This window comes from Cibotium barometz, chromosome 57, assembly GCF_041138505.1.
Source record: "Cibotium barometz isolate CiBa-2024 chromosome 57, ASM4113850v1, whole genome shotgun sequence".
Taxonomy (NCBI): domain Eukaryota; kingdom Viridiplantae; phylum Streptophyta; class Polypodiopsida; order Cyatheales; family Cibotiaceae; genus Cibotium; species Cibotium barometz.
Window position 1 is genome coordinate 2,177,585 of NC_141102.1, and position 24,683 is coordinate 2,202,267.

General features: G+C 36.8%; 1 protein-coding gene across 2 annotated transcripts; it reads left to right on the forward strand.

Moving 5' to 3' along the window:
• The first annotated feature begins 112 nt into the window (after positions 1 to 112).
• Positions 113 to 7,690, forward strand: LOC147606323 (uncharacterized). 2 transcript variants are annotated; one of them, XM_086791626.1, is made up of 6 exons: positions 124 to 187; positions 1,002 to 1,074; positions 6,803 to 6,853; positions 6,940 to 7,012; positions 7,107 to 7,363; positions 7,467 to 7,690. In XM_086791626.1, exons 3-6 carry the CDS (start codon positions 6,805 to 6,807, stop codon positions 7,607 to 7,609), a joined length of 522 nt encoding a protein of 173 aa, XP_086647752.1. In that variant the 5' UTR covers positions 124 to 187; positions 1,002 to 1,074; positions 6,803 to 6,804; the 3' UTR covers positions 7,610 to 7,690. The 2 variants fall into 2 exon arrangements, with proteins under 2 accessions (XP_086647753.1, XP_086647752.1); XM_086791627.1 differs by lacking the exon at positions 1,002 to 1,074 and having other exon boundaries at positions 113 to 187.
• The last annotated feature ends 16,993 nt before the right edge of the window (positions 7,691 to 24,683 follow it).

Genomic DNA, 24,683 nt, shown 5'->3' on the forward strand with positions numbered 1-24,683 from the left:
GGATTATAGATTTTGTCTGTTATTTTTATATATGTAAGTTTTAAGGAAAAATGTGAAATGAAGTTAAGGGGATGGAAAGAGCTCTCATGTATTCTACTTTGTGGATCAATGTAGGTACATTAGCTTTTCATAGGGCTGCCATATTGTTGATTTGTCATATAGTTTGGGTCTTCCTTAGTCTTTTGAGGTAAGCTACCAAAACTTTGCTTTATTTTTGTTTTTCTTCTTAATTGTATGTTTATTTTTAGAATTTATGATTTTTAAATATGAATAGTTCGATATAGTTTGATAAGAGCATAAGGATTTTAATGCTCATGAGAAAAGATGAAACTTGGCAAAGATCAAATAAGTTTATGACATTTACTTACCTGCATATAAGCACAATCTAGCTTGAGTCAAAGGGATGGATATATATATAGATATATATATATATGTATATATATATATATACATGTACATATATATATACATGTATATATATATATACATGTATATATATATATATATATATATTCATGTATATACATGTATATATTCATGTATATACATATATATATATACATGTATATATAGATGTATATATACATGTATATACACATGAATATATAGATGTATATATATATATATATGTGTGTGTGTGTGTGTATATATATATATATACATGTAAATATATATGTATAGATATATATATACATGTATATATATATATATATATATATATATACATATATATATATATACATATATATATATACATATATATACACATGCATATATAGATGTATATATTCTACTTTGTGGATCAATGTAGGTACATTAGCTTTTCATAGGGCTGCCATATCGTTGATTTGTCATATAGTTTGGGTCTTCCTTAGTGTAATGTTTTAGGATAATAGATTTTGTCTGTTATTTTTATATATGTAAGTTTTAAGGAAAAATGTGAAATGAAGTTAAGGGGATGGAAAGAGCTCTCATCTATTCTACTTTGTGGATCAATGTAGGTACATTAGCTTTTCATAGGGCTGCCATATTGTTGATTTGTCATATAGTTTGGTTCTTCCTTAGTCTTTTGAGGTAAGCTACCAAAACTTTGCTTTATTTTTGTTTTTCTTCTTAATTGTATGTTTATTTTTAGAATTTATGATTTTTAAATACGAATAGTTCGATATAGTTTGATAAGAGCATAAGGATTTTAATGCTCATGAGAAAAGATGAAACTTGGCAAAGATCAAATAAGTTTATGACATTTACTTACCTGCATTTAAGCACAATCTAGCTTGAGTCAAAGGGATGGATATATATATAGATATATATATATGTATATATATATATATACATGTACATATATATATATATATATATATATATTCATGTATATACATGTATATATTCATGTATATACATATATATATATACATGTATATATAGATGTATATATACATGTAAATATATATGTATAGATATATATATACATGTATATATATATATGTATATATATATATACATATATATATATATACATATATATATACATATATATATATATATATACATCCCAAGAGAGAGAGAGAGAGAGAGAGAGAGAGAGAGAGAGAGAGCTTTATAATCTTTTAGTATGTATGTGAAGATTGGAGAAAATCTCATGAGGGATTTGTATATTATGTGTATACACAAATATCATAGAAAAAATATTGTTATTTTTATTCAATGTTTACTATTTTATAATAAAGAAAATGACTTTACTATTTTATGATGGAATTAGGTTTATAGCAAGAATGGTAGAGACACGTAGTTTGAGGTGTCCTCTTCAGACCATTTCCTTGAATGCTCCAAGGAAAAGAAGAAGAAATGAAAAAATAAAATGTGCACAGGAGTCAAGGGATAGTGAACCTCATTGTTGTGATGCAAGGATGCATAATGTTACCTGTAATACCGGTGATGTATTGATGCAAGAGACTCATAGGATTCTTGCAGAAAACGATACCTTTTGTGCACAAAGACAAGTAGCAAAAGAAACTTTGATGTGTTTACCTCAATCTAGCACTAAGAGGTCTCAAATTGCCTTGGGTGGAGATAAAAGGATATCTAACAAGAGTGCTAGAAGTGTTCGCCGTGAAATTGCTAGGAATAGGACTCTTTTGAAAGAAATAACAAGGGAAATGGCAAGTGGAGTTTATTCAGGGATATCACTGGTTCAAAGTTTGAGACTTACAAGAAGGTACCGTCGCTTCATCGCTAGAAATAGGACCTCTTATAATGCAGCTAGAAGAGTAAATGAGGGTAATGCAATTACAATGTCTTCCTTTTTTTCCCATGAAGAGAGAGAAGTACCATTTGCTAATACAATAAGAAGGGAGAGTATCGAAGAAATTACCTCTTATGTATTTGAAAAAAGAAAGGGAGGGATTTTGTCTATCCTCCATGAACTCCCGCCCGTACAAGGTACACATGCAGCTACTTGGCCTTTGGTATATTCGTGCACTTTAAGTCACTCATTAGGAGGGATGACACATGAGTGTCGGTTTTGTGGAGCACAGTTATGGGCAAGTGAAAAGAAGATGAGTTGTGGACAGGTTCTTGGCAAATATTGTTGTAAACATGGGCGTGTGTCTGTTCCTTCACTTGCTGAACCACCTGAGCCATTAAGGTCTCTTTTGATTGGTAGTGACACTACAAGTAAAAAATTTCGAGAAAACATCAGGGCTTATAATAGTGTGTTGGCTTTTTCATCATTGGGTGCACAAATAGATGACTCTCTCTTTCACAATAGTAGTGTCTATACTTTCAAGGTGCATGGGACTGTTTATCATCAGATTGGGTCCTTGGTCCCCAATAATATGTACAATCCTAAGCCACAGTTTGCACAGTTGTATGTGTTTGATACTGAGCACGAATTACAAAATCGACTAGGTGTCATGAATGGATTGGAATCCACAACCCTAGAAGCACTTCAATCGATGATGCACACTTCTAATCCATTTGCACAAGCTTTTAAGTATGTGGGAAGAATGTTGAGTGACAATCCAAGTTTGGATTTGAAAATGACTATATGTGAGACGAAATCCACATCTAGGCAGTACTCAATGCCAACAGCTTCCGAGATTGCTGGTATCATGATTGGTCAAGGTGATGATCATAATGTTGGTCGTCGTGATATTTTATTGCATACTCGAGAAGGCACATGCAAACACATCTCTAATTTGCATAGGTGCTATATGCCTCTTTTGTACGTCATGTTATTTCCAAGAGGGGAGGATGGATGGCACTTGAGAATCCCTTATGCTGATGCACAAGTGAGTGCATTGAGAAATGGTCATTGTGTGACTCAACGACAATACTATGCTTATCGATTGCAAATTCGCCCAGATACAAATGCATGCTTGCTACGTGGTGGAAGGTTGTTGCAACAGTTTATGGTTGATGCCTATTGCAGTGTTGAAGAGTCACGATTATCTTGGCTACGCCATAATCAAAAAAGTTTGCGTTCAGAGGTTTATAGTGGTTTAGCAGACATGCTTCATGTGGAAGGAAGTGGAAGTGGTATTGCAGGAAGGACAGTGGGAAGTAGAATAGTGTTACCTTCCAGTTTTACTGGTGGGCCACGACAAATGTATCAACTTTATCAGGATGCCATGGCAATTGTTCGTTCAAAGGGCAAGCCCGATTTATTCATTACTTTCACCTGTAACCCAAAGTGGCCAGAGGTATTAGATGCTTTACTCCCGGGGCAAAGTGCATGTGACCGGCCTGATTTGACTACTAGAGTATTTCACCAAAAACATTCAGATATGATGAAAAATATCGTGAAGAAGGACCTCTTTGGTAAGGTGATTGGATATGTGAGTGTCATTGAGTTCCAAAAAAGAGGATTGCCTCATTCACACACGTTATTGATCTTGGATAGTGCCTATAAACCTAAGACTGTCCAAGACTATGATAGATTAGTATGTGCCGAATTGCCTGACAAGCAAATGTTTCCTGCTCTGCATGATGTCGTGTTGCATTGCAATATCCATGGGCCCTGTGGGCCATTCAATCCAAGTGCAATTTGTATGGATAAAGGGAAATGCACAAGGAACTATCCACGAGCTTTTGCACAAGAGACTACTGTGGATGAGAGTGGTTACCCCGTGTATATGCGTCGAAATGATGGAAGAACTGTGGCATTGAAAAAGTGTAATGTTGATAATAGATGGGTTGTGCCATATAACCCTTATCTTTCAGTCACATATAATGCTCATGTAAATGTGGAAATATGCTCAACAATAGCAGCAGTGAAATATCTTTACAAGTACATATACAAGGGGCATGACAGAGCAACAATAAGATTTAGCACTGTACAAGGTGGGGATGTTAATGCTGCTTGCGTAGTCGATGAGATTCAGAGGTATTTGGATGCACGTTACGTCTCTGCATCAGAGGCATGTTGGAGACTCTTTGAGTATGATTTACACAATGAGAAGCCTGATGTGCAACGGTTGCAGGTACACTTAGATGGGGGTCATAATGTTATCTTCAGAGATGATGATAATATTGCAGATGTTTTTCAGAGGGAAAATGTAGGCAAGACTACTATGACTGAATGGTTTACCTGTAATCAACAACATCCTGAAGCAAACAATACATTGTATGGTGATTTCCCTCAACAATGGGTTTGGAACTCCAGGTTGAAGAAATGGACCAAAAGAAAGATTGGAAACACTATAGGGCGCATGTACTTTGTAGCTCCTTCGGCAGGTGAGGCATACTATGTTCGCCTACTTCTTACAATATGTAAAGGATCTAAGTCATTTGAAGATTTGCGTTCGCTCAATGGTCACATCTATCCTTCTTTCAAGGCAGCTTGCATTGCCAGAGGGATACTGGAAGATGATTCTGAATGGGTTGCATGTATGGAGGAAGCATCATCTATGCAAAATGCCTTGCAATTGAGATGTCTTTTTGGTACTATATTGCTATTTTGTGAGCCTTCCTGTCCAGGAATATTGTGGAAGAGATTTCGAGAAGAAATGATAGAAGATTTTCTATACCAGTTATCAAGAAGCAGGGGTCAGTTTATTGGTATTGAACAATTAGCTGAAACTCATGCACTACTACATTTGGAAGAAATTCTTCGTGCTCAGAGACGGACATTGGCAGATTTTGAAGGAATGCCTGAACTAAACAGAACTGATTTGGAAGTCTTGGGTGAAAATACATTGCTTTTGGAAGAGAGATCTTTTGATACTGTGGAACAATATAACCTGTCAAGTGCTATGGAGTCAACATTAACAGATAGCCAGCGTGTTGCTTTCGATGCTGTAATGCATGCAATTGCGACAGATGCAGGTGACATTTTTTTCCTGGATGGTCCGGGGGGATCGGGCAAGACCTATTTGTATAATTGCTTGCTTGCGCGAGTACGTGGACAAGGGTATGTTGCTTTGGCCACTGCATCGTCAGGTATTGCTTCTCTACTCTTGGCGAATGGACGTACTGCACATTCTAGATTCAAGATACCTCTGGAGCTAAACAATTCTTCAACTTGCAAAATCCCTGTACATGGACAACTTGCTGAGGTTTTGAGAGTTTGTAAGCTCATTATTTGGGATGAGGCTCCAATGATTCATCGTTATGCTTTTGAAGCATTGGATAGGAGCTTACAAGATGTATTATTCTCAGATAAGCCATTTGGTGGAAAGGTTGTATTAATGGGAGGAGATTTTAGACAAATCTTGCCTGTTATTATGAAGGGAAGACGTGAGGATATTGTTAATGCAGCATTGTGTCGTTCCTTTCTATGGAACTCTATCAAAGTTCTAAAGTTAGCTGGAAATATGCGTATTCAATCAAGCAATACTAATGGATGCAATGAGTTTAAACAGTGGGTCATGAATATTGGGAATGGAGTGGATTGTAGCGATGATAATACGATGGTGACACTACCAAGTAATATGGTCTTGCAAAGATCGAGTCTTAAAGACTTGGTACATTGGGTATACTCTGAATTGGCTATCACTACGACATATGCTTCATACTTTAGTGAGCGTGCTATTCTTGCTCCGATAAACAGTCAAGTGGATATTGTGAATAAGACAGCTTTGGATGCAATGCCTGGTGAGCCTAAGCAATATTTCAGTGCAGATTCAATTCTTGAAAATGATGAAAATTCATTCCTGTATTCCACAGAATTTTTGAACACAATCGACCTTCGGGGCGGATATCCACCTCACTGCTTGGTTTTAAAGTTAGAAGCTCCTGTTATTTTGCTTCGTAACTTGGATCCAAGACGTGGACTCTGTAATGGTACACGGATGATATGTAAGGCCTTTCACTCTAAAGTCTTGGAGACTGAAATCATCACTGGTACTAAAGTTGGTGAAAGAGTATTTCTTCCACGGATTACCTTTATATGCAGCGAGGCCCAACTACCATTCACCATGAGGAGGAGACAGTTTCCCGTCCGGCTGGCATTTGGCATGTCAATAAACAAATCACAAGGCCAAACCCTAAATGTCTTGGGGTTGTATTTGGTGACTCCAGTGTTTACTCATGGACAACTGTATGTCGCGTTGTCACGAGCACGGTCTCCTCATGCTGTGAAGGTGTTACTTGAGGATAACGCTAATGTGGAGTGTTCATTTGATGATCTTCAAAGTTATACACCTACAACAAACAATATTGTTTATAAGGAGATCTTGATGACTTCAGAGTGACAAGTCAGGTTTCTTATTTAAGTTCTGCAATTTGATTAATTTTGTTGTGATTTCTTTTTTTATACATATTTGTCCATGGTAAAAGTACCTATTTTTGTTGTTTACAGACATGTCTGAGATTACCTTTACATTGGACATGCCTTTGTCGAGGATAGAACGTGAGTTTTTCTCTATATTTGCTTAACTTTTCTTGATTACAAAGTATGGAACATGACATTCTATACTAATGTCTATCTGTATACAGAGCCACCGCTATGGTCAGCTCCTATTACTGCAGGTCACGTAGCAGGGATTATGATTGATGCTTATAGGGATGGGTAAGTATAAGTGTAATTGTTAGGCATTGTATGAATATTTTTTGAACCTATATATAAATAATTGTATAACCTATTTGTTATGCTTTGATTTTAGGATATTACATGACATTGATACGTTTATGGTAAGAGTTGTCGACGAAGGCATCGAGATGTACGGGATTGGTGTTCCTGATGAGGAGTGGGGTGTGTATTTGTTTTGGAGAGAGATGGACAGATGCTTTGCATCATTTGAGGGGTATTCAGTACCCGATGAGTGGGTGTTTCTTACATCCATCATGGCCATTGGTATTCGTTATGCGTTTTATACTAGAGCTCCTCATGTACCATCCACTCGATGTTCTATTGTACGAGGTAATTTTGATTATGTTTTTCTATTATAAGATTTTTTTGAGATTTTATTTATCGATGTGTCGTTATGTGCAGATTTGATTTATCATTGTTTCGTTTTGTGCAGGTCCTTTGCATTCATCGATAGTAGAGCATGTGCGGGATGGATCACCGCTTTACAATAGAGAGCGTATTGTGATGAGGAGACAATTGAATGATCCTTCTCACAAGAGAAGAATTCAATTTGTTGATTCTGACATTACTGACTGAGAATACGTATTTTGTGGTGCATTTTGAGAATATGTAATATTGGTCCTTTTTTGCATCTTTGTATGCTACATTACTATGATATTTTTGTTTTCGCCATAAATCTACGAGACATGGATGTTATTTTAAGATATATATATATAAAGTCACTTGAAATAATGTATTGTGTTTACTTAAAACATGACCTAAATTGGAGAAACTGAGTTTATTTTTTCTAGAACTCTACCTGTCGGCCGCAGCAACGCGCGGGTCCAATACTTGTATGCATGAAATTCCTTGGACATATACTCCCCCCCTCGATCTCAACGAAGGGTGCCAACTTTACATTTACATGCATTTTCAGTTATGGATACGAAGTGCTTAAAGCACATAAAAACCTCTGACTTTTGCTTTAATGGATACACCCAACTATATCTGGAGTAATCATCAACAATAAAAGGGACGAAGTAGAGATATCCCCCAATAGATGGTGTCCTCATAGGACCACATACATCACTATGTATAAGCTGTAATTTCTTAACAGCTCTCATAGATCCATCCTTTGGAAATGATGCCCGATGCGATTACCAAGAATACACCCCTCACATACATGTCTATAGTAGGGGTCTCAAGAGTTGGCAACTCAGACACCATATCATGCCTTTGAAGGCGTAACAAACTCCCATAATTCAGATGGCCAAATCGTGCATGCCATAATTCTGCATCACTCATAGTACTAGTCATAGAGACTGAGCAAGTATCATGTTACAACTTCTCAAATACATCCATCTTATATAGGCCATTAAACAAGGTACCTGAGGCAATGATAGAATAACCATCATTTCTATCCTGAACTAAGCATCTGTTATCCAAAAATTTTATCGTCAAGCCTAACAAGGCTAAGGCTAAAGCTGACAGCAAGTTCTTCTTAATACCTGGCACATATAAAACTTTCGAAAGATAAATGCACCCCCATTTGCACCAGTGAGCACAACTCTACCAACTCCTTTGATAAGATATGAGGAACCATTTACACATGTGACGGTTCCTACACTTGGGACAGATTCCAGAGATGAGAAAAAACCTTTTTGTGAAGTAATGTGCTTACTAGCACCACTGTCAAAGTACCAAGCATTCGATTCTGCCAACTGACATGCATACATCATGAATAGAAGGGTCATAACTGCAACGTACTTTCCATGCCCAATCATCTTGAGCAAAACTTGCAGATTCCTTCTTCTCTGCACTTGGTGCAGATGCATCAGCCTATAGCCATGCTCGATTCTTTCTTGTTCTCCTTCTCTAGCCTTTTCTTGCAGTCATGTATGTAGTGCCCTGGTTTCCTCCAATAGTGACACTTACCCTTCTTTTTAGGCTTATCAACTTCTTTCTCGGCATCCTTACCTAAGGATTCTGATTTTGGCTTATAGCCACCATGCGAAGAAGCTTTACCTTTGCCTTTTTGATTGGCAATAAAAGCTTGGTCACCAACACGCACATTAGATCTGTTTTGCCTAGACTTCTCTTCTTGCAAGAGTACTGAAACTAGCTCATTCAAATGTAAGGGCATTTGCATTTCCCTTCATCATGAGTCTAAAGGTAGAGGCAAAACTCTGATAAGAATGTGATAATGCATTGAGAACTGTGGGCACCAATGTACTATCAGGATATATCTCATCCACACTAGCAAGTTGCTCCTTAAAATCTTTGATCTTGGTCAAGAAGCTATCTATTGAGTCTCCCTCATTCATGTGCTTAGACTCCAACTGTTTGCATAGATATGCAACACGTGCTTCATTGCGTACTTGGTATAATGCAGCAAGTGCATCCCATGCCTATTTGAAGTCTTACATGACCGAATATGAGGAATAATGCTTCACTTCACAGAAAGTGCAAGCAATGCATGTGCCTGTGCATCTCTTCCATCCCATCTCGTTTGAGCAGCAGTGGGAGGTACTGGTGGTACATGTGGAGGAGCCACATCTGTATCAGATTCTACTTTAGATGTACCTGCAACACCTAGTATGATGTCTACCAGGATTAATGTGTTTAAGTGTCAAGTAATTTTTGGGATGAAGTTACAATCAAGATTTACATGCATTTGAATGAATTTGGAACAAATGTGGAAGAGTTTGGGGAGTAAAAGTTATGAAATTTATAATTAAGTGTTCAATAAGGTTATTATAGAGGGTTGCGATTTGAATTTGCATCTCTTTTTTGCTTTAAATGTACAACACTTTAGTACAGTAAGTTTGTATAATAAGGCATATGATGTACAAAGGAGTATATTTGTATCATTAAAAGTTAAGTAGTACTAGAAGGGTGAATATGCTATAAAGTAGTTATTAAGATTTATTGAAATGTAGAATTTGGTATATCAATAGCTTGATGAAAAGTAAATTATACTAAATATAATTAATAATAATAATAATATGTGTAAATTATAGCTTAATGGCATATTATATATAATGTATAATAAAAATAGGTTTCTAAGTAAACCTTTCTTGATTTTTTCAATGAGGTTGTATATAAGAGTTTGCTTATTTGTTTTATGTAATATGAGAAGAAACTACACACACACACACACACACACAATTCAATTTGTAAGAACAAAAAAAAAAGGAGAAAATCAGAGAGGAGGACATCTAAACAAATTCTTTAGATATGTTTATGTTGTGTACTCTCAACATTGTAAGAAAATTTCACAACTTTCATTTATGAAGGAATGGTCCTTTGCTCTTTAATAAATGTCTTTTCAATGTATCTTTAAAAGTTGAATTCCACCAATTAAAGTTTTGCTTATTTTGAGACACCTTCAAATTGACATGCCACCTCTAACTTCCTTTTTCTAAGGAAGGTCAATCATGTAAGAGAGATAAGAGAAACAATGTGGCTTTATGTTCTTTTTTTTTCCTATTAGATTTTAGTAACATGTTATGTTGTGTAGGTTTTATAATAGGCAAGGTTGGGTTGGCACTAGTGTTGTGTAAAAGTAAAATGTTGTTAAGTGTAGTGAGACTTTAATTTGTAGGGGTGAAAGGTTATGTTTTTCATATATGGTGTAAATATGTTACGTTAGGGAAGGTTTCACAGGTTTTTTTTAAAAGTATGTAAGATAATTATAGGTTGGGAGTAGGTGTAAAAATTGTTAAAGGTATGTTAATGTGTAGTTTGAACCTGAAATATAAGTGGTAGGTATCCTAGAAAGGCTCACATACAGCGATAGAATAATTTATAAACATTTGTCCATGTAAATGGGAGAGAGAGAGAGAGAGAGAGAGAGAGAGAGAGAGAGAGAGAGAGAGAGAGACGTAAGGGGGAAGAGCACGTAAGGAGTTGGAATTGGTTAGGAGCACAAAAAGGAGAGAGAGTTTGTTGTGGTCCTAACAACTTCCAACTCGTTATGTGCTCCTTCCCCTTGTATGTGTTCTAGGAGACATTGAGAAGCACGAGAGAGAGAGAGAGAGAGAGAGAGAGAGAGAGAGAGAGAGAGAGATGCACACACAAACACACATGTGTGTGTGCATGCACATACATGTGTGTTTGTGTGTGCATGTCTCTCTCTCTCTCTCTCTCTCTCTCTCTCTCTCTCTCTCTCTCTCTCTCGGCCCAACCCATTGAAATTTAATCTAAATTAAAATTTAATTAAAAAATATATATGTGAATGTGTGTGTATACATAAATCTCTCTCTCTATATAAATACACATATATGTATGTATAGGTATATGTGTCTAAATATATTAAAACATAATATTATCTATAATATATATTTTCATGCGTGTGTGTGTGTGTGTTTTTTTTTTTGAGAGAGAGAGAGAGAGAGAAAATAAAAGTAGATTTTAATAAAATATAAATATAAATTATATGAGTGTATTTTTATTTAGATTTATAAATACATACACACACAGTGTGTGTGTGTGTGTAATATATCTATCTATATCTATACTATCTATTATGCATAAGTTTTTTTGGAAGGGAAGGGGACATATGACAATTGTAAGAGGGTGAAGTGTTGAGGTAGGGAAAAGAGAGAAGGGGGTGTGATGAGGGAGGGGAGGAGCCACATGTTGTTGCGACATAGGAGAGAGAGAGAGAGAGAGATAAACAAAAATACAAAAATATGTAATAAACAAGTATAAAATATATATACAATATACACATATATAATAACAACATATAAAAAGTAAAGATATTAAATAAATAAATATATTTAATCTATACTGATGTATAAATTATATATATATATATATATATGATGCATAAGTATAAATAAAAAAATTAAAAAGAGAGAGATATATATATTTTTAGTAAATATATAATAATATAATATAAATATGGTAATTTAATATAAATAGTATAATCTAATAGATAAATATACATAATAATATAATATAAATTTATACTTGATAAATAAAAATATATAAAATAAAAATATAATAATGATATATAAATGAATATATATATAGTAATATTATATTAATATTATTATATATAAACATATTCACACACACATACGTACACATACACACAATCACACATGTACACATACATATATATACACACAATCACACATGTACATGTAGAGGGGATATGTGTGTGTGTGTGTGCACGTGAGAGAGAGAGAGAGAGAGAGAGAGAGAGAGAGAGAGAGAGTTTTTATGTTTGTTAGATGAATGTGAGAAGAGAGACAGTACATGTGTACGTGTATGTGTGTGAAAGAACGTTGTGTTTGTACACACATCTCTACTATTTCTTACGCAGCTTGCCTTGCCCTCCAGTGTCGCGTTTTTTTTTCTCAATTCCACGTCTACATTGTATGCACCGATTTCTCTGGGCCACCACGTCCGCGCTGCAGCGCCGCCCCTTCTCTTACATGCTGGGCCACCACGTCCACGCTACAGTGCCACCCCTTCTCTTACATGCTGGGCCACCACGTCCACGCTACAGTGCCACCCCTTCTCTTACATGCTGGGCCACCACGTCCATGCTGCAGCACCGCCCCTATTCTATGCTGGGTCGCCGATTGTTGCAGAGGTTGCAGGTCGCGTTCCAGCTCCCAAGCTGCAGGTCGAGAGGGATGTCGAATGGTGTTTTGGTCCTTCCAATGAGCTCCCCTCCTATTCGCGCATTGTCTAGCGAGCTCCCCTCCTATTCGCACCATGTAAGCTTTCCCTCTTGTGGTGGTGAGCATCCTCTCTCTCTCTCTCTCTCTCTCTCTCTCTCTCTCTCTCTCTCTCTCTCTCTCTCTCTCTCTCTCTCTCTCTCTCTCTCTCTCTCTCAGACGTGCTCTCGAGTCTCCAGTCATCCTTTTTTTGTTGGCTGTGCAGACTATTGGAAGCGTGGGCGTGCTCTCCAGTTAACGTGCACAAGCTCCCCTCCTATTCGCACGCAAGCTTTCCTTAGTGGTGAGCATATATATATATATATATATATATATATATATATATATATATATATATATATATATATATATATATATATATCTCTCTCTCTCTCTCTCTCTCTCTCTCTCTCTCTCTCTCTCTCTCTCTCTCTCTCTCTCTCTCTCTCTCGCGTAGGGACGTGCTCTCAAGTCATGCTTTTTTTTGTTGGCATGCATGCTTTTGGAAGCGTGGACGTGCTCTCTGTGCACAACTCCCGATTGTGCAGGTTGTTGGAAGCGTGGACGTACTCTGTGCACAAGCTCCCCTCCTATTCGCACAAGCTTTCCCTGGTGGTGGACATTGCGGGGGAATTCCTTGAGTTTAATGCTATTTTTTCCTATTTTTTGTGGTTTCAAATAAGCATTAATGAAAATTTTTACAAAAATATCACATATTTTACTATGGAAGTTTTTACAAAAATATCACATATTTTACTGTGGATATTTTTGGTAGAATGGATTCCCTAAATTTCTAAAAATTTTAGGAATTTTTTCCTAATTTTTTAGAAATTTTTTGAGCATTTTATGGTTAAAAATGTATTTTTTATACATTTTTGCGTATTTTTCTGCGTGTATGCTATCAAATTTCTGCCAATTTTCAGCTGAAATGCAGTACGGGGCAGCATGTTGATGCATGGAATGCTCTCCCGTGTGCATGGGACCCTCTTCGCCCCTCAAATCTGAATTTCTCTTCTATTTTCCTCCTGCCCGTGTGAACATCTTTTAGTTGGCATAATTTGATTAATTTTTAATAATAATTAACTTTTAATTATGATTAATAAAAAAAGATTAATTAAAAAGTTAATCAATCTCCTCTCTAACAGAGAAGGAGAGGGTGGTGAGAGAATGGGGTGGAGAAGATGGAGAGGAGAATCAACCTCCTCACTCTCAGTTTAATTCGCGCAGGCTAGGGGGGGACGCTGCGCTGCAGCCACCCCAGCGAAATTCAAACCCCCCCCCAAAAAATTCATTTTTATAAGTTTTTTAAAAACCTTAGTTAAAAAAGTGTTTTAAAAAAAACTTTAAAAAATATATAAAACAAGAGTTTTTAAATTCTAATAAATAAAGCTTTTGAAATCTATTCAAAAAAGCTTGGAAAAAAGCCTGAAAAAGATAAGAAAATATGAGAATTGAGGAAAAAAACTCTTGAATTTTTTGAAAATTTTTTCTTGGAATCTCTTGGCTTTCAACATTCTCGGGAAACCTTTTGGCTTTCTGAATTCCGGAAACTTTTGACCTTTCACATTCTGATTTTTTTTGTCTTTTCATTTTCCCCAAACTGTTGGCTTTCCGTATTTCAGGAAAACCGTTGGGATTCCGAAATTTTTTGACCGTTCGTATTCTAAATGTGTTTCGAGTAAATTAAAAATTTCTAAAAATTAGTGAAAAATTAGATAGGTTATTTTAAATTTCAGGAAAATGCGGAGTTGGTGTTTGGCATGTGGTGTGTCCATTCGGGTGCTCGTGACCATTCAAATTCCTTTAAAAATATTTTTTTGACCCAAAAATCTAGAAAATCCATTAAAATTATAAATTTTCATTGGATTTGAGAATTGTCGGGTGGAATTGGAAATTTCGTGAACGATGGGATTCTTAGGAAAAATTAGGAATAAATATCTATGGTATTTTAGCAAATCTAATTGCTAAATTTTTTTTGGAAAAATATAGGTTTGGAATTCCATAAGATAGGTTTGGTGGAATTCAAAATTATCGTATTTTGAGGCCCTATAAAATTAGAAAAATTTGAAAAAAATCATGATAATTTTTTTTTCTCAAGAATTTAATATTTTTGAGGGTTATTTAATATTGAAGTATGTTTTCACGTGCTGACATTAGATAGATGTGGGCTATTCACATATTATTAATATGATTATACCTCGTATTAGTAGAAAATTTTGCCTTATGTATGGGTTGATATCAACCCAGGATACCTATTGATGTCGGTCTTAAGGACATCGAGCTTGATGCATCGAGGGATTTCTTGTGTGACATGCAGGAAATGCTAACTGAAGCTCGGGATTCTATCAAGAGTGCGCAGGATAGGGTACGGTTTTATGCTGATAGGGGACGTTCATCTCGGTCTTTTGAACTAGGGGCATTGGTTTATTTTAATGTTTCTAAAGAGTCTCATACTTTGTCAATAGAAAAATGCTCGAATTTATCTCCTAGATATTGTGGTCCATTTCGAGTTATACATCGGATTGGCACGGTTGCGTATGAACTAAAACTACCTCTAATTGTCAGAGTTCATCCAGTCTTTCATATCGATATATTGAAAGGGAAACTGGGAGGTGAGGATAACACAATTACTCCTCAAGAACTCGTTGAAATCAAAGATTTATCCTATGTTCCACATGAACCTGATAAGGTACTTGAATTCAGGGAGAGGAAACTTTGTAGTTGACTAATCCCTGAGGTAAAAACTAGGTGGAAAGATAAGGAAATAGAGGATTCGACTTGGGAGTCGGTTGAGATTGTTCAGCACAGTTCTCCTTCTTTTCATTGCAAGAGTGCAATGTTTTGAGAGAGGGGAAGTACGTTATATGCACATTATGTGTGCATATACTAGGAGGCTAACCCACGTTAGGCTTGTGAGCATGGGAGCATGGAAACAAGCTCTAGTGGAGCATGGGTTAGGACTAACCTTAAGGGTTAAGGTAAGGGTCAGGCATCCAAGGGTCACACATGGGAAATGGAGAGTCACGAGTCACTTGAGGGCCCTCCTATATAATAGGGGCATGGGGCACACTCAAGGGAGGCAAAGGCTATGTTATCTTGAGGCTTAGGCTATGGTCTTTTGATGCTAGCTTGAGGCTAGGTTATGTTATGCTCTCTTGTGTAGAGGATCATAACTACTTACCTACCATTTCACACTATAGCTACATGCTATTGGATTGGAGTTATACCTCTTGATGGTATGGGACATCAGGGTAAAGGTATGGTGCTTGACGTTCCGAGGAGGCAAAGAGAACACCCACCTCATAGAGTGACATTCAGATTTAATATCTTTTACATCACCAACAACAAATGTTATAGAATGTAAATTATCATCCATAGGTAGCTCATTTAAATCAAATGAGAAAGGGCCCCATGCCAAATCTCTATGTGTCTGAGCATTGTGAGGTTCATTAATAGGTTCTTGAAGAACCATAGCATTGAGAATAGTTCTGTTTCTTGAATTCAAGTGGATTCCACCATGGGGTTCACTATGCTCCTCATTTTCAACCCTTCGAAATGTTTCAATTCTAACTACGGCAAAGTAATCTGTAAAATTAGCACCATTTTGTTTTCAAATGCAAGTCCTTGTCTGTGACCGTTTACGGCGAGTCATGCGTGTTACATCCGAAATTCGACGCCGACGAACTTGGTTCGAGCTCAAGTATGTACAGCTCCTAGCCATCTTTAATCTCCTTTGAAACACAAAATTACGAATAATATTTTTCTTAACTTCAAACAACATAATACTTGAGATAGACAAAGAGAGAGACAATGACATAGATATACATACATACATACACACACACACACACACACACACACACACACACACACACACACACACACATATATATATAGAGAGAGAGAGAGAGATAAAGGAAGGCATAGTTGAAACATGTTCAGAGATAGAAGAGAGAAGTATTAACTTTGAAAAATAAAAATTTCATATATATCGCCAAAATGAAGAGCCAAAATTTCTAAAAGTCGGAACACAATTTGACCCTTGATATAAAAACATCATCCCTCTCACAAAATCTCTAAGCAACTACCCTGGCTTCTAAAACACGGCACATCTTTTTTATAATTGCATTGAGTCGATTAACAGATATCTTTAGACTCAATACCTTCATGCCTAATGCACGCACTTGATCTTTTAGAGATCCTACATGTTCTTTACATTGCCCATTACATCCACGTAGACATTCCCCAATTTCAGATTGCATGTTCTCCATGAAAGAAATCATGCCTAGTTAGTTTGCCTCCATGTAACCACTACTGTCATGGACGCGATGGAGATGATGAGTCAACTCATCTCTCAACATATCTCCCCTTTGGTCTGCTGCTGCCACTTCCACGAATCTCATCCCAAAGGACATCTAAGTACTCCTTGCAAGAAACCGAAATTTTCTTAGTGCGGTCGCATGTATCCGCAATAGTTTGAAGATGTTTAGAGCTTGTTTGTCCGGATGGAGACCTTAACCGAGCAAGGTGCTTTGCAGCTCGAACATTCATCAACTCATATGGCGTAGACAAAGCTACTTCTTCATTGCAAGAATTAGTGCGGTCGCATGTATCTGCAATAGTTTGAAGACGTTTAGAGCTTGTCTGTCCAGATGGAGACCTTAACCGAGCAAGGTGCTTTGCAACTCAAACATTCATCAACTCATATGGCGTAGACAAAGCTACTTCTTCATTGCAAGAATCATCCACAGCTACTACATCTTTGGAGAGGTTATTATCATTTTGAAGCTCCATTTGCTGAAATCCAAAATTAAAATCTTAAAGATCTACAATTATCTCTATGTATCTTTGCCAAAATAAACCCAACCCTAGTATCGTATATTGCAACAGCAGAAAGAAGTACACAGCGATACATATATTTCTCTATGAAAGGTTTTTTTTTCCTTTTTTAAGTATGTTAATGTACACAATTCTCTCTCCACCACTCTCTCTCTCTCTCTCTTTCTCTCTCTCTCTCTCTATGCATCTCTTTTTAACATAAAAATTGAGAGAGACAATGATAGCATCAAAAGAACTAACCTCAAGTTGAAGACAGAATGTACACAATTCTCTCTCCACCACTCTCTCTCTCTCTCTCTCTCTCTCTCTCTCTCTCTCTCTCTCTCTCTCTATGCATCTCTTTTTAACATAAAAATTGAGAGAGACAATGATAGCATCAAAAGAACTAACCTCAAGTTGAAGACAGAATTATACTCGAAAGCACCAACTTTGATTCAATCGTCCTTGTGCTTGCTTCTACACATAGACATACAAAGATACATAAAATAACAAATTTACGATCTCTCTATTTTTTTCACCCTCTCCTAACTATATTTCACACCAAATAATAGTAAAGCGAATAATAAGCATTGGTTTAGAGAGATAGAGACAGACAAACAATCAAACATACAGAAGAGAAGAGAGAGAGAGAGAGAGAGAGAGAGAGGACTCATCCATCAATAATCTTAAATCTTATTACATTATCTTTACCAACTTTTTCAATGGAATTCATTTCAATATTTCCCTAAAAATGAAGCACTTTTCCTCAAGAGCTCCTACATACTACCTACAATGTAAAAGCCATCTAATAATCCCAATGCCTCTTTGATTAAAAGAAGCTTAAGATTGTCATCTAGCTTGTGAGGATCTAAGACTATATAAATGTATCGAGGATTAATATCATACCACCCATCAAAGCTAAGAATTTCCCATTTTGGGCTAAAATGATATCCAAAAAAGCCCAATTGCGGCATCTCCTCAAAGAAGATCGTATCCAACAATTTGTTATTGTCATAGGCCAACTTCAAGATATTAAATGACATTTCTTTGCATGAAACATAATCAAGCTATATATTAATAACAATCATAGAGATAATAAGAAATAAAAAAAATACTTATGGGGAGGCTATATGACAATCCAAACCGATGATACCAAACCTCGCCTGGCGGATTTTGGCATACAACCGGAATGGCGCAAGGAGTATTTGACAATCCCAGAAGATAGTTATCAGTACCAGTGCTCCCTACCAATGAGTGGATCCCTTATTTATGCCACTCAAAAGGCGCCTGACTCCACTCCAATTCCACGAGGCAAAGAAACGGGATTCTCATGCCACTAAGTTGACCTTGGATGTAGAGGTCAAGCTGATTGGTCTGACAATGGACAATTATGCCAATATCTTCATAAAGGCTCTTAGGAGAGATCTGTTGGAGCAGCATCTTCATCGACTATGACATGCACAACCTAACATAACTATGTGCAACTGGCACACAAACCACTTGTATACAAGGTAAAAATACACATCATAGAACAACCCTAATGTAAACCAAAACATATCCATGTGCACTGGCATGCATGAATAAAAGCATTTATCAAAATACCTTACTAATGTAGGCATGAATGCTACACTTTCGTTCAAAAAGACACACATGAACATCAAGAAACTGTCTTTAAGAGCCTCAAAAAGAAGACACTTAACATAGACATCAAGGACTCTCATACATAAAAGGGAATTTGAATACAAGGGTAAAGCCACAAATTAGACCAAGGCTTGTTGGTCACCAAAGACACTTGCACAGGGGTAGCCATAGCTCAACTTGAATGTATAAAGAGAGATGAATGGGCCAACTTACTTATTCTAATATATTTGTAAACTTCAACTACACCTTTTAAGATTTCACTTATACTAACTAAACACACCAACTACTTACTAAACCTAACCTAGATCAACTAATATTTTAACACCCTCAATATGGCACCAAAATGTTTTTTACATTTCCATTAAATGTATTATGTGAGATTTTCAAGAATAAGAGTGTTTTTCTAAGGTTTCATTTTAGTATATGTAATGATATTAATGCTTGAAAAAGTCAATGAAATGATGACCCCCATATCCTCTCTATTTAAGACAATAAAATGATGACCCCCCATATAGTTTCTATTTGCATACATTCACTCATATAGTTTCTATTTGCATACATTCACTCATATGCTTTCTATTTGCAATCCTATCAATTTAAGGCAATAAAATGATGAATCCCATATTGTTTCTATTTGCATTCATTCACCCATATCCTCTCTATATTATCTTAAGGAAGAGTTTCACAAAGCTTCCACGTGGCAAGAATTTGGAGGTTCGAGAAAGGGAGGAAGAGGTTTGGATAGAATTTGAATTTGGAGTCTCAAAAGACGTGCGAAGCATGGGTTGCCCACTAGTTTCTGTTTAAGGTCCACAATTCTCTATAAAAAGCCTCAAAGGGCTCACTTAATGAGTAGAGGGAAGGAGGGAGGGAGAGAGAGGAGAAGGAGAGGAAGGTGTGGGAGAAACTCGTCTTCTAAGGTTGTATTAATTAAATGCCATGTTAGTGAAAGCTTGGAGAATATGTGGGCAAACACTGTTGTGGAAGTGGGAAGGTCTCTTTATTGCCATTGGAAAATCCACCTCCTGCATTGGTCAAGTTGTTGCTTGGTAATGATAATGCAAGTAAGGAATACAGAAAGAATATACGCTCTTATAATAATGCCTTGGCATTTGTTTCACTGGGTTCTCACTTGGATAGTCAGTTCACAAGGTGAGGAGGAGTATTCAATTTTCAAATGGTACCACCTATCATCGTGTTGGTTCTATCATACCTGATGGAGCCCGAGATGCGGCTCCTCGATTTGCTCAGCTTTGTGTATGATACAAAGCATGAATAAGAGAATAGACTTCATGGGATGCCCTGATTAAATCACAACATTGTTGAAAGGTTGCAAACAATGATGTATGTACATAATCCATACGCCCGTGCACTTCGTTCAATGAGAGAATGTTGCTGTCAAGTCCACATGCAGATTTGAGAATGGTCATCTCATCACTAAAGCTCGATCAACCTCACGGCAATACTTGGTTCCTACAAGAAGTGAGGTTGCAGCTATCATGCCGGGTCAAGGAGATGATTTTCATGTGGGGCATAGAGACATTCAAATAATGTCACGCACAGGTGCTATAAAAAAAATATCTACCTTGCATCGCTCATATATGCCTCTATTATATGTTCTTCTATTTCCTCAAGGAGAGGATGGTTGGCATGTTGGAATTCCACTCAATAGAGAAGGCTCAAATGAGGATACAAAGACCGTAACTCAACGATAATATTATGCTTATAGACTATAGATTAGGGAAGATACAAATGCATGCCTTCTACGCGGTGGTCGTCTTTTGCAACAGTACATTGTTGATGCATTTAGTAACATGGAAGAATCTAGATTAGTATGGATACGCAATAACCAGAAAGTATTGCATGTGGAAGTATACCAGGGTCTTACAGATATGGTTAATTCAAGTGATGGATTTAATAGAGTCTCTGCAGGCATTGCTGGACGCATGGTGGTGATGCCATCTACATATACTGGGGGGCCTAGATATATGCATCAATTGTACCAGATTCAATGGCTATTATTAGAAAGATGGGTAAACCTGACCTATTTATCACCTTTACTTGCAATCCTAAGTGGGATGAAATAACCAATGCTTTATTGCCGCGGGTCAGGTTGCCCAAGATCGACTCGACTTGACTGCACAGGTCTTTTATGAGAAGCATAAGGACATGATGCACTTATTGGTTAAAAAATCAATATTTGGAACGGTGTTGGGATTTGTTTCTGTTATTGAATTTCAAAAAAGAGGCTTGCCACATGTATATATATTATTGATTTTGGAAAGTGGATGTAAACCGATCAAGATCCCTCACTATGATATGTTGGTGTGTGCTGAACTTCCTGAGACAAGGTGATGTTTCCAAAGTTGCATAACATAATTAGTCATTGCAATGTCCATGGACCATGTGGTGAACTGAATATGCGCTCTCTTTGCATGGTTAATGGGAGTTGCAAACATCGGTATCCACGGAATTTTTGCGAGAAAGTACTAGCATTGATGATAATGGGTATCCAACTTACATGAGACAAGATGATGGTAGTTTCATCCAAGTAAAGGATTATAGGGTGGATAGTCGATGGGTTGTTCCATATAACCCTTTTCTCTCTTTGAGGTACAAAGCCCATATTAACATAGAAGTATGCTCTACCATTACAGTTTGTAAAATATTTGTATAAGTATGTATACAAAGGACATGATAGAGCTACTATAGAGTTGCAAGACAAAAATGGGGTTATTGACGAGGTTAGTGAATATCTGGATGCACGGTACATTTCTGCTTCAGAGGCATGTTAGCGCTTATATCAATATGATCTGCATGATGAAAAGCCCGATATACAAAGGTTACATGTTCATCTGCCAATGCACAATAATGTGCTTTTCAATGACCAAGATGACTTGCGTGATGTGATTAGTTGTGAGAGAAACCAAAGAACATCTCTCACTGAATGGTTCAAAGCCAATCAATTGTATACAGATGCAAATAGCATACTATATGTTGATTTCCCTTGCAAGTGGGTATGGAATTCGGCTCTTCGCTCATGGACTAAAAGAAAAAGGGAAAATATGATTTGACGTATGTATAATGTTAGTCTGAGTGCAGGTGAGCAATATTACTTTTACGAATGCTTACGGATGTTACTCACAGTGTGCAAAGGGTGCAAATCTTTTGAGGATTTGCAAATAGTGAATGGACATTTGTATCCATGTTTTAAAGCTGCATGTGAAGCCAGAGGGATGCTAGAGAGTGATGAGGAGTGGTGCATGTGTCTCTATGAAGCTGCAATTCAGAATACAGGATTTCAGTTGCGTCAATTGTTTGTCATTATAATGGTTTTTTGTGAGCCTATATACCCTGGGCAGCTTTGGGACAAATTCTCCGTTGAACTTTCAGAAGATTTTTTGCATTCATTGCTACAAAGAGGGTGTGTGTTTGTCATTCTATAGTAAAGAATCAGGCTTTGTTGCACATGCAAGATCTCTTACACTAGTATGGAAAGCAATTAACTGATTTTGAAGGGTTGCCTACTCCGGATAGATCAAGTTTTGCCACTGTCAACAATGGTTTGCTAATGGAAGAGATGATGTTTGATTCTATTCAGCAGGTTGATTTGTTTGTTTCCATGGAAAGGAGTCTTAATAGTTGTCAATCAAGAGCATTTGATACTATCCTTAGAGCCGTTTCTATGAACCAGGGTGGTGTTTTTTTTCTTGATGGACCAGGTGGATCACGCAAAACTTATCTTTACAATGCCTTGCTATCTCGATTGTGTGGAGAGAAACATGTTGCCTTGGCATGTGCATCATCTGGAATAGCCGCATTATTACTCTCGAATGGTCGTACAGCTCACTCACGTTTCAAAATTCCATTGGTACTTAATGCTTCTAGCACATGTGGAATCAAAGCTAATAGCCCATTGGCCGAGGTGTTGAAGCTTGCAAGGTTAATCATTTGGGACGAGGCTCCAATGATGCATAGGTACGCATATGAAGCACTGGATAGGACATTATGCAAAGTGATACGGTGTTTGGTGGAAAAGTTATGCTTTTTGGTGGTGACTTTAGGCAAATCTTACCAGTTCTGCCAAAGGGATCGCACGAAGACATTGTTGATGCAACGTTATGCCGGTCACATATTTGGAGATATGTGAGTGTTTTAAAGCTCACCCAAAACATGCGGTTAGACAGAGTGCTTACTGTGGTATAGAACATGAATTTGTCAAATGGACATTACAAATTGGGAATGGCACTATAGGTCAACCAAACAATGAAGGCATAGTAGTAATTCCATCGAAAATGTTGATCCATGGCAACTCTGTTTTGAGTTTGGTAGAATGGGTATACAAAGATCTTTATAGAGTTGAGGATTATGCATGCTTCTTCAAAGACCTTGCTATTCCTGCACCACGAAATTTAAAGGTTGATGAGATCAATGAACTAGTCTTGAGTTCGTTGCCTAGTCTTGGAAGAGAATACCTTAGTGTAGATTCTATTGTTTCTTGCAAGAATGATGCAATACTGTATCCAATTGAGTACTTAAATAGTTTGAACTTAGGTGGTGGTTACCCTCCTCACCGCTTACTTCTAAAGATTAATGCATCCATCATTTTGCTCTGCAATTTGGACCCCCGACGGGGACTTTGTAATGGTACCAAATTGATATGGAAGCAATTTAACTCAAAGGTGATAGAAGCAGAAATCATTATAGGTACAAACATTGGAGACAAAGTCTTTATTCCCAGGATAACATTTGTGCCTACTATGCTTCAATTGCCGTTTGACATGAGAAGGAGGCAATTTCCTATCAAGTTAGCTTTTGGTATGTCAATAAATAAGTCCCAAGGACAAACATTGAGTGTATTGGGACTTTATCTGGCCATGCAAGTATTCACACATGGACAACTATACGTCGCTATGTTACGTGTTAGATCATCCAATGCAGTGAAAGTGTGTGTAAAGCATATTGTGGAATATGATAGTGGCACAATGTAAATGGCAGTTTGAAAAGGTAAGAGACTGCATTTATACCTATCTTTGTGTAATGAAGAAAGCATTTGATTAGAGAATGTTTCTGAAGATGTGCAAGTTCAGTCTTTGTTTGCTATTGGATTGCTTTTATATACAGTGTCCTTATATTGTGTGTGTGTGTGTGTGTGTGTGTGTATATATATATATATATATATATATATATATATATATATATATATATAGAGAGAGAGAGAGAGAGAGAGAGAGAGAGAGAGAGTTATATTTGATATCAGGGATATATTGCTTAGGATGGATGTGGCAAGGAGATCATTTTTGTTCGTTTATGGTGATGGACAAGATATTGAAGGTAAATGTTTTAGATGTTTGCTATAATTTTTTATGTAGCTTTTGTGTTTTGTTTGATTAATTTATATTTTTATTGAAACATTAATTTGTAACAGGGAATATCTTCACTTTTTAGAACCAAGATTATTGTTGGGTTTGTATGGTTGAGACAGTTATGATAACGAGAGCTTTGGGCTCCTATGAATTTACAATCTACGATTGTGG

Coding starts and splice junctions, on each gene's coding strand:
- LOC147606323 (XM_086791627.1), top strand. CDS start 6,805: ATGTCTGAGATTACCTTTACATTGGACATGCCTTTGTCGAGGATAGAA. Junction 6,854..6,939: donor GCCTTTGTCGAGGATAGAAC/GTGAGTTTTTCT, acceptor ATCTGTATACAG/AGCCACCGCTATGGTCAGCT. Junction 7,364..7,466: donor TCGATGTTCTATTGTACGAG/GTAATTTTGATT, acceptor CGTTTTGTGCAG/GTCCTTTGCATTCATCGATA.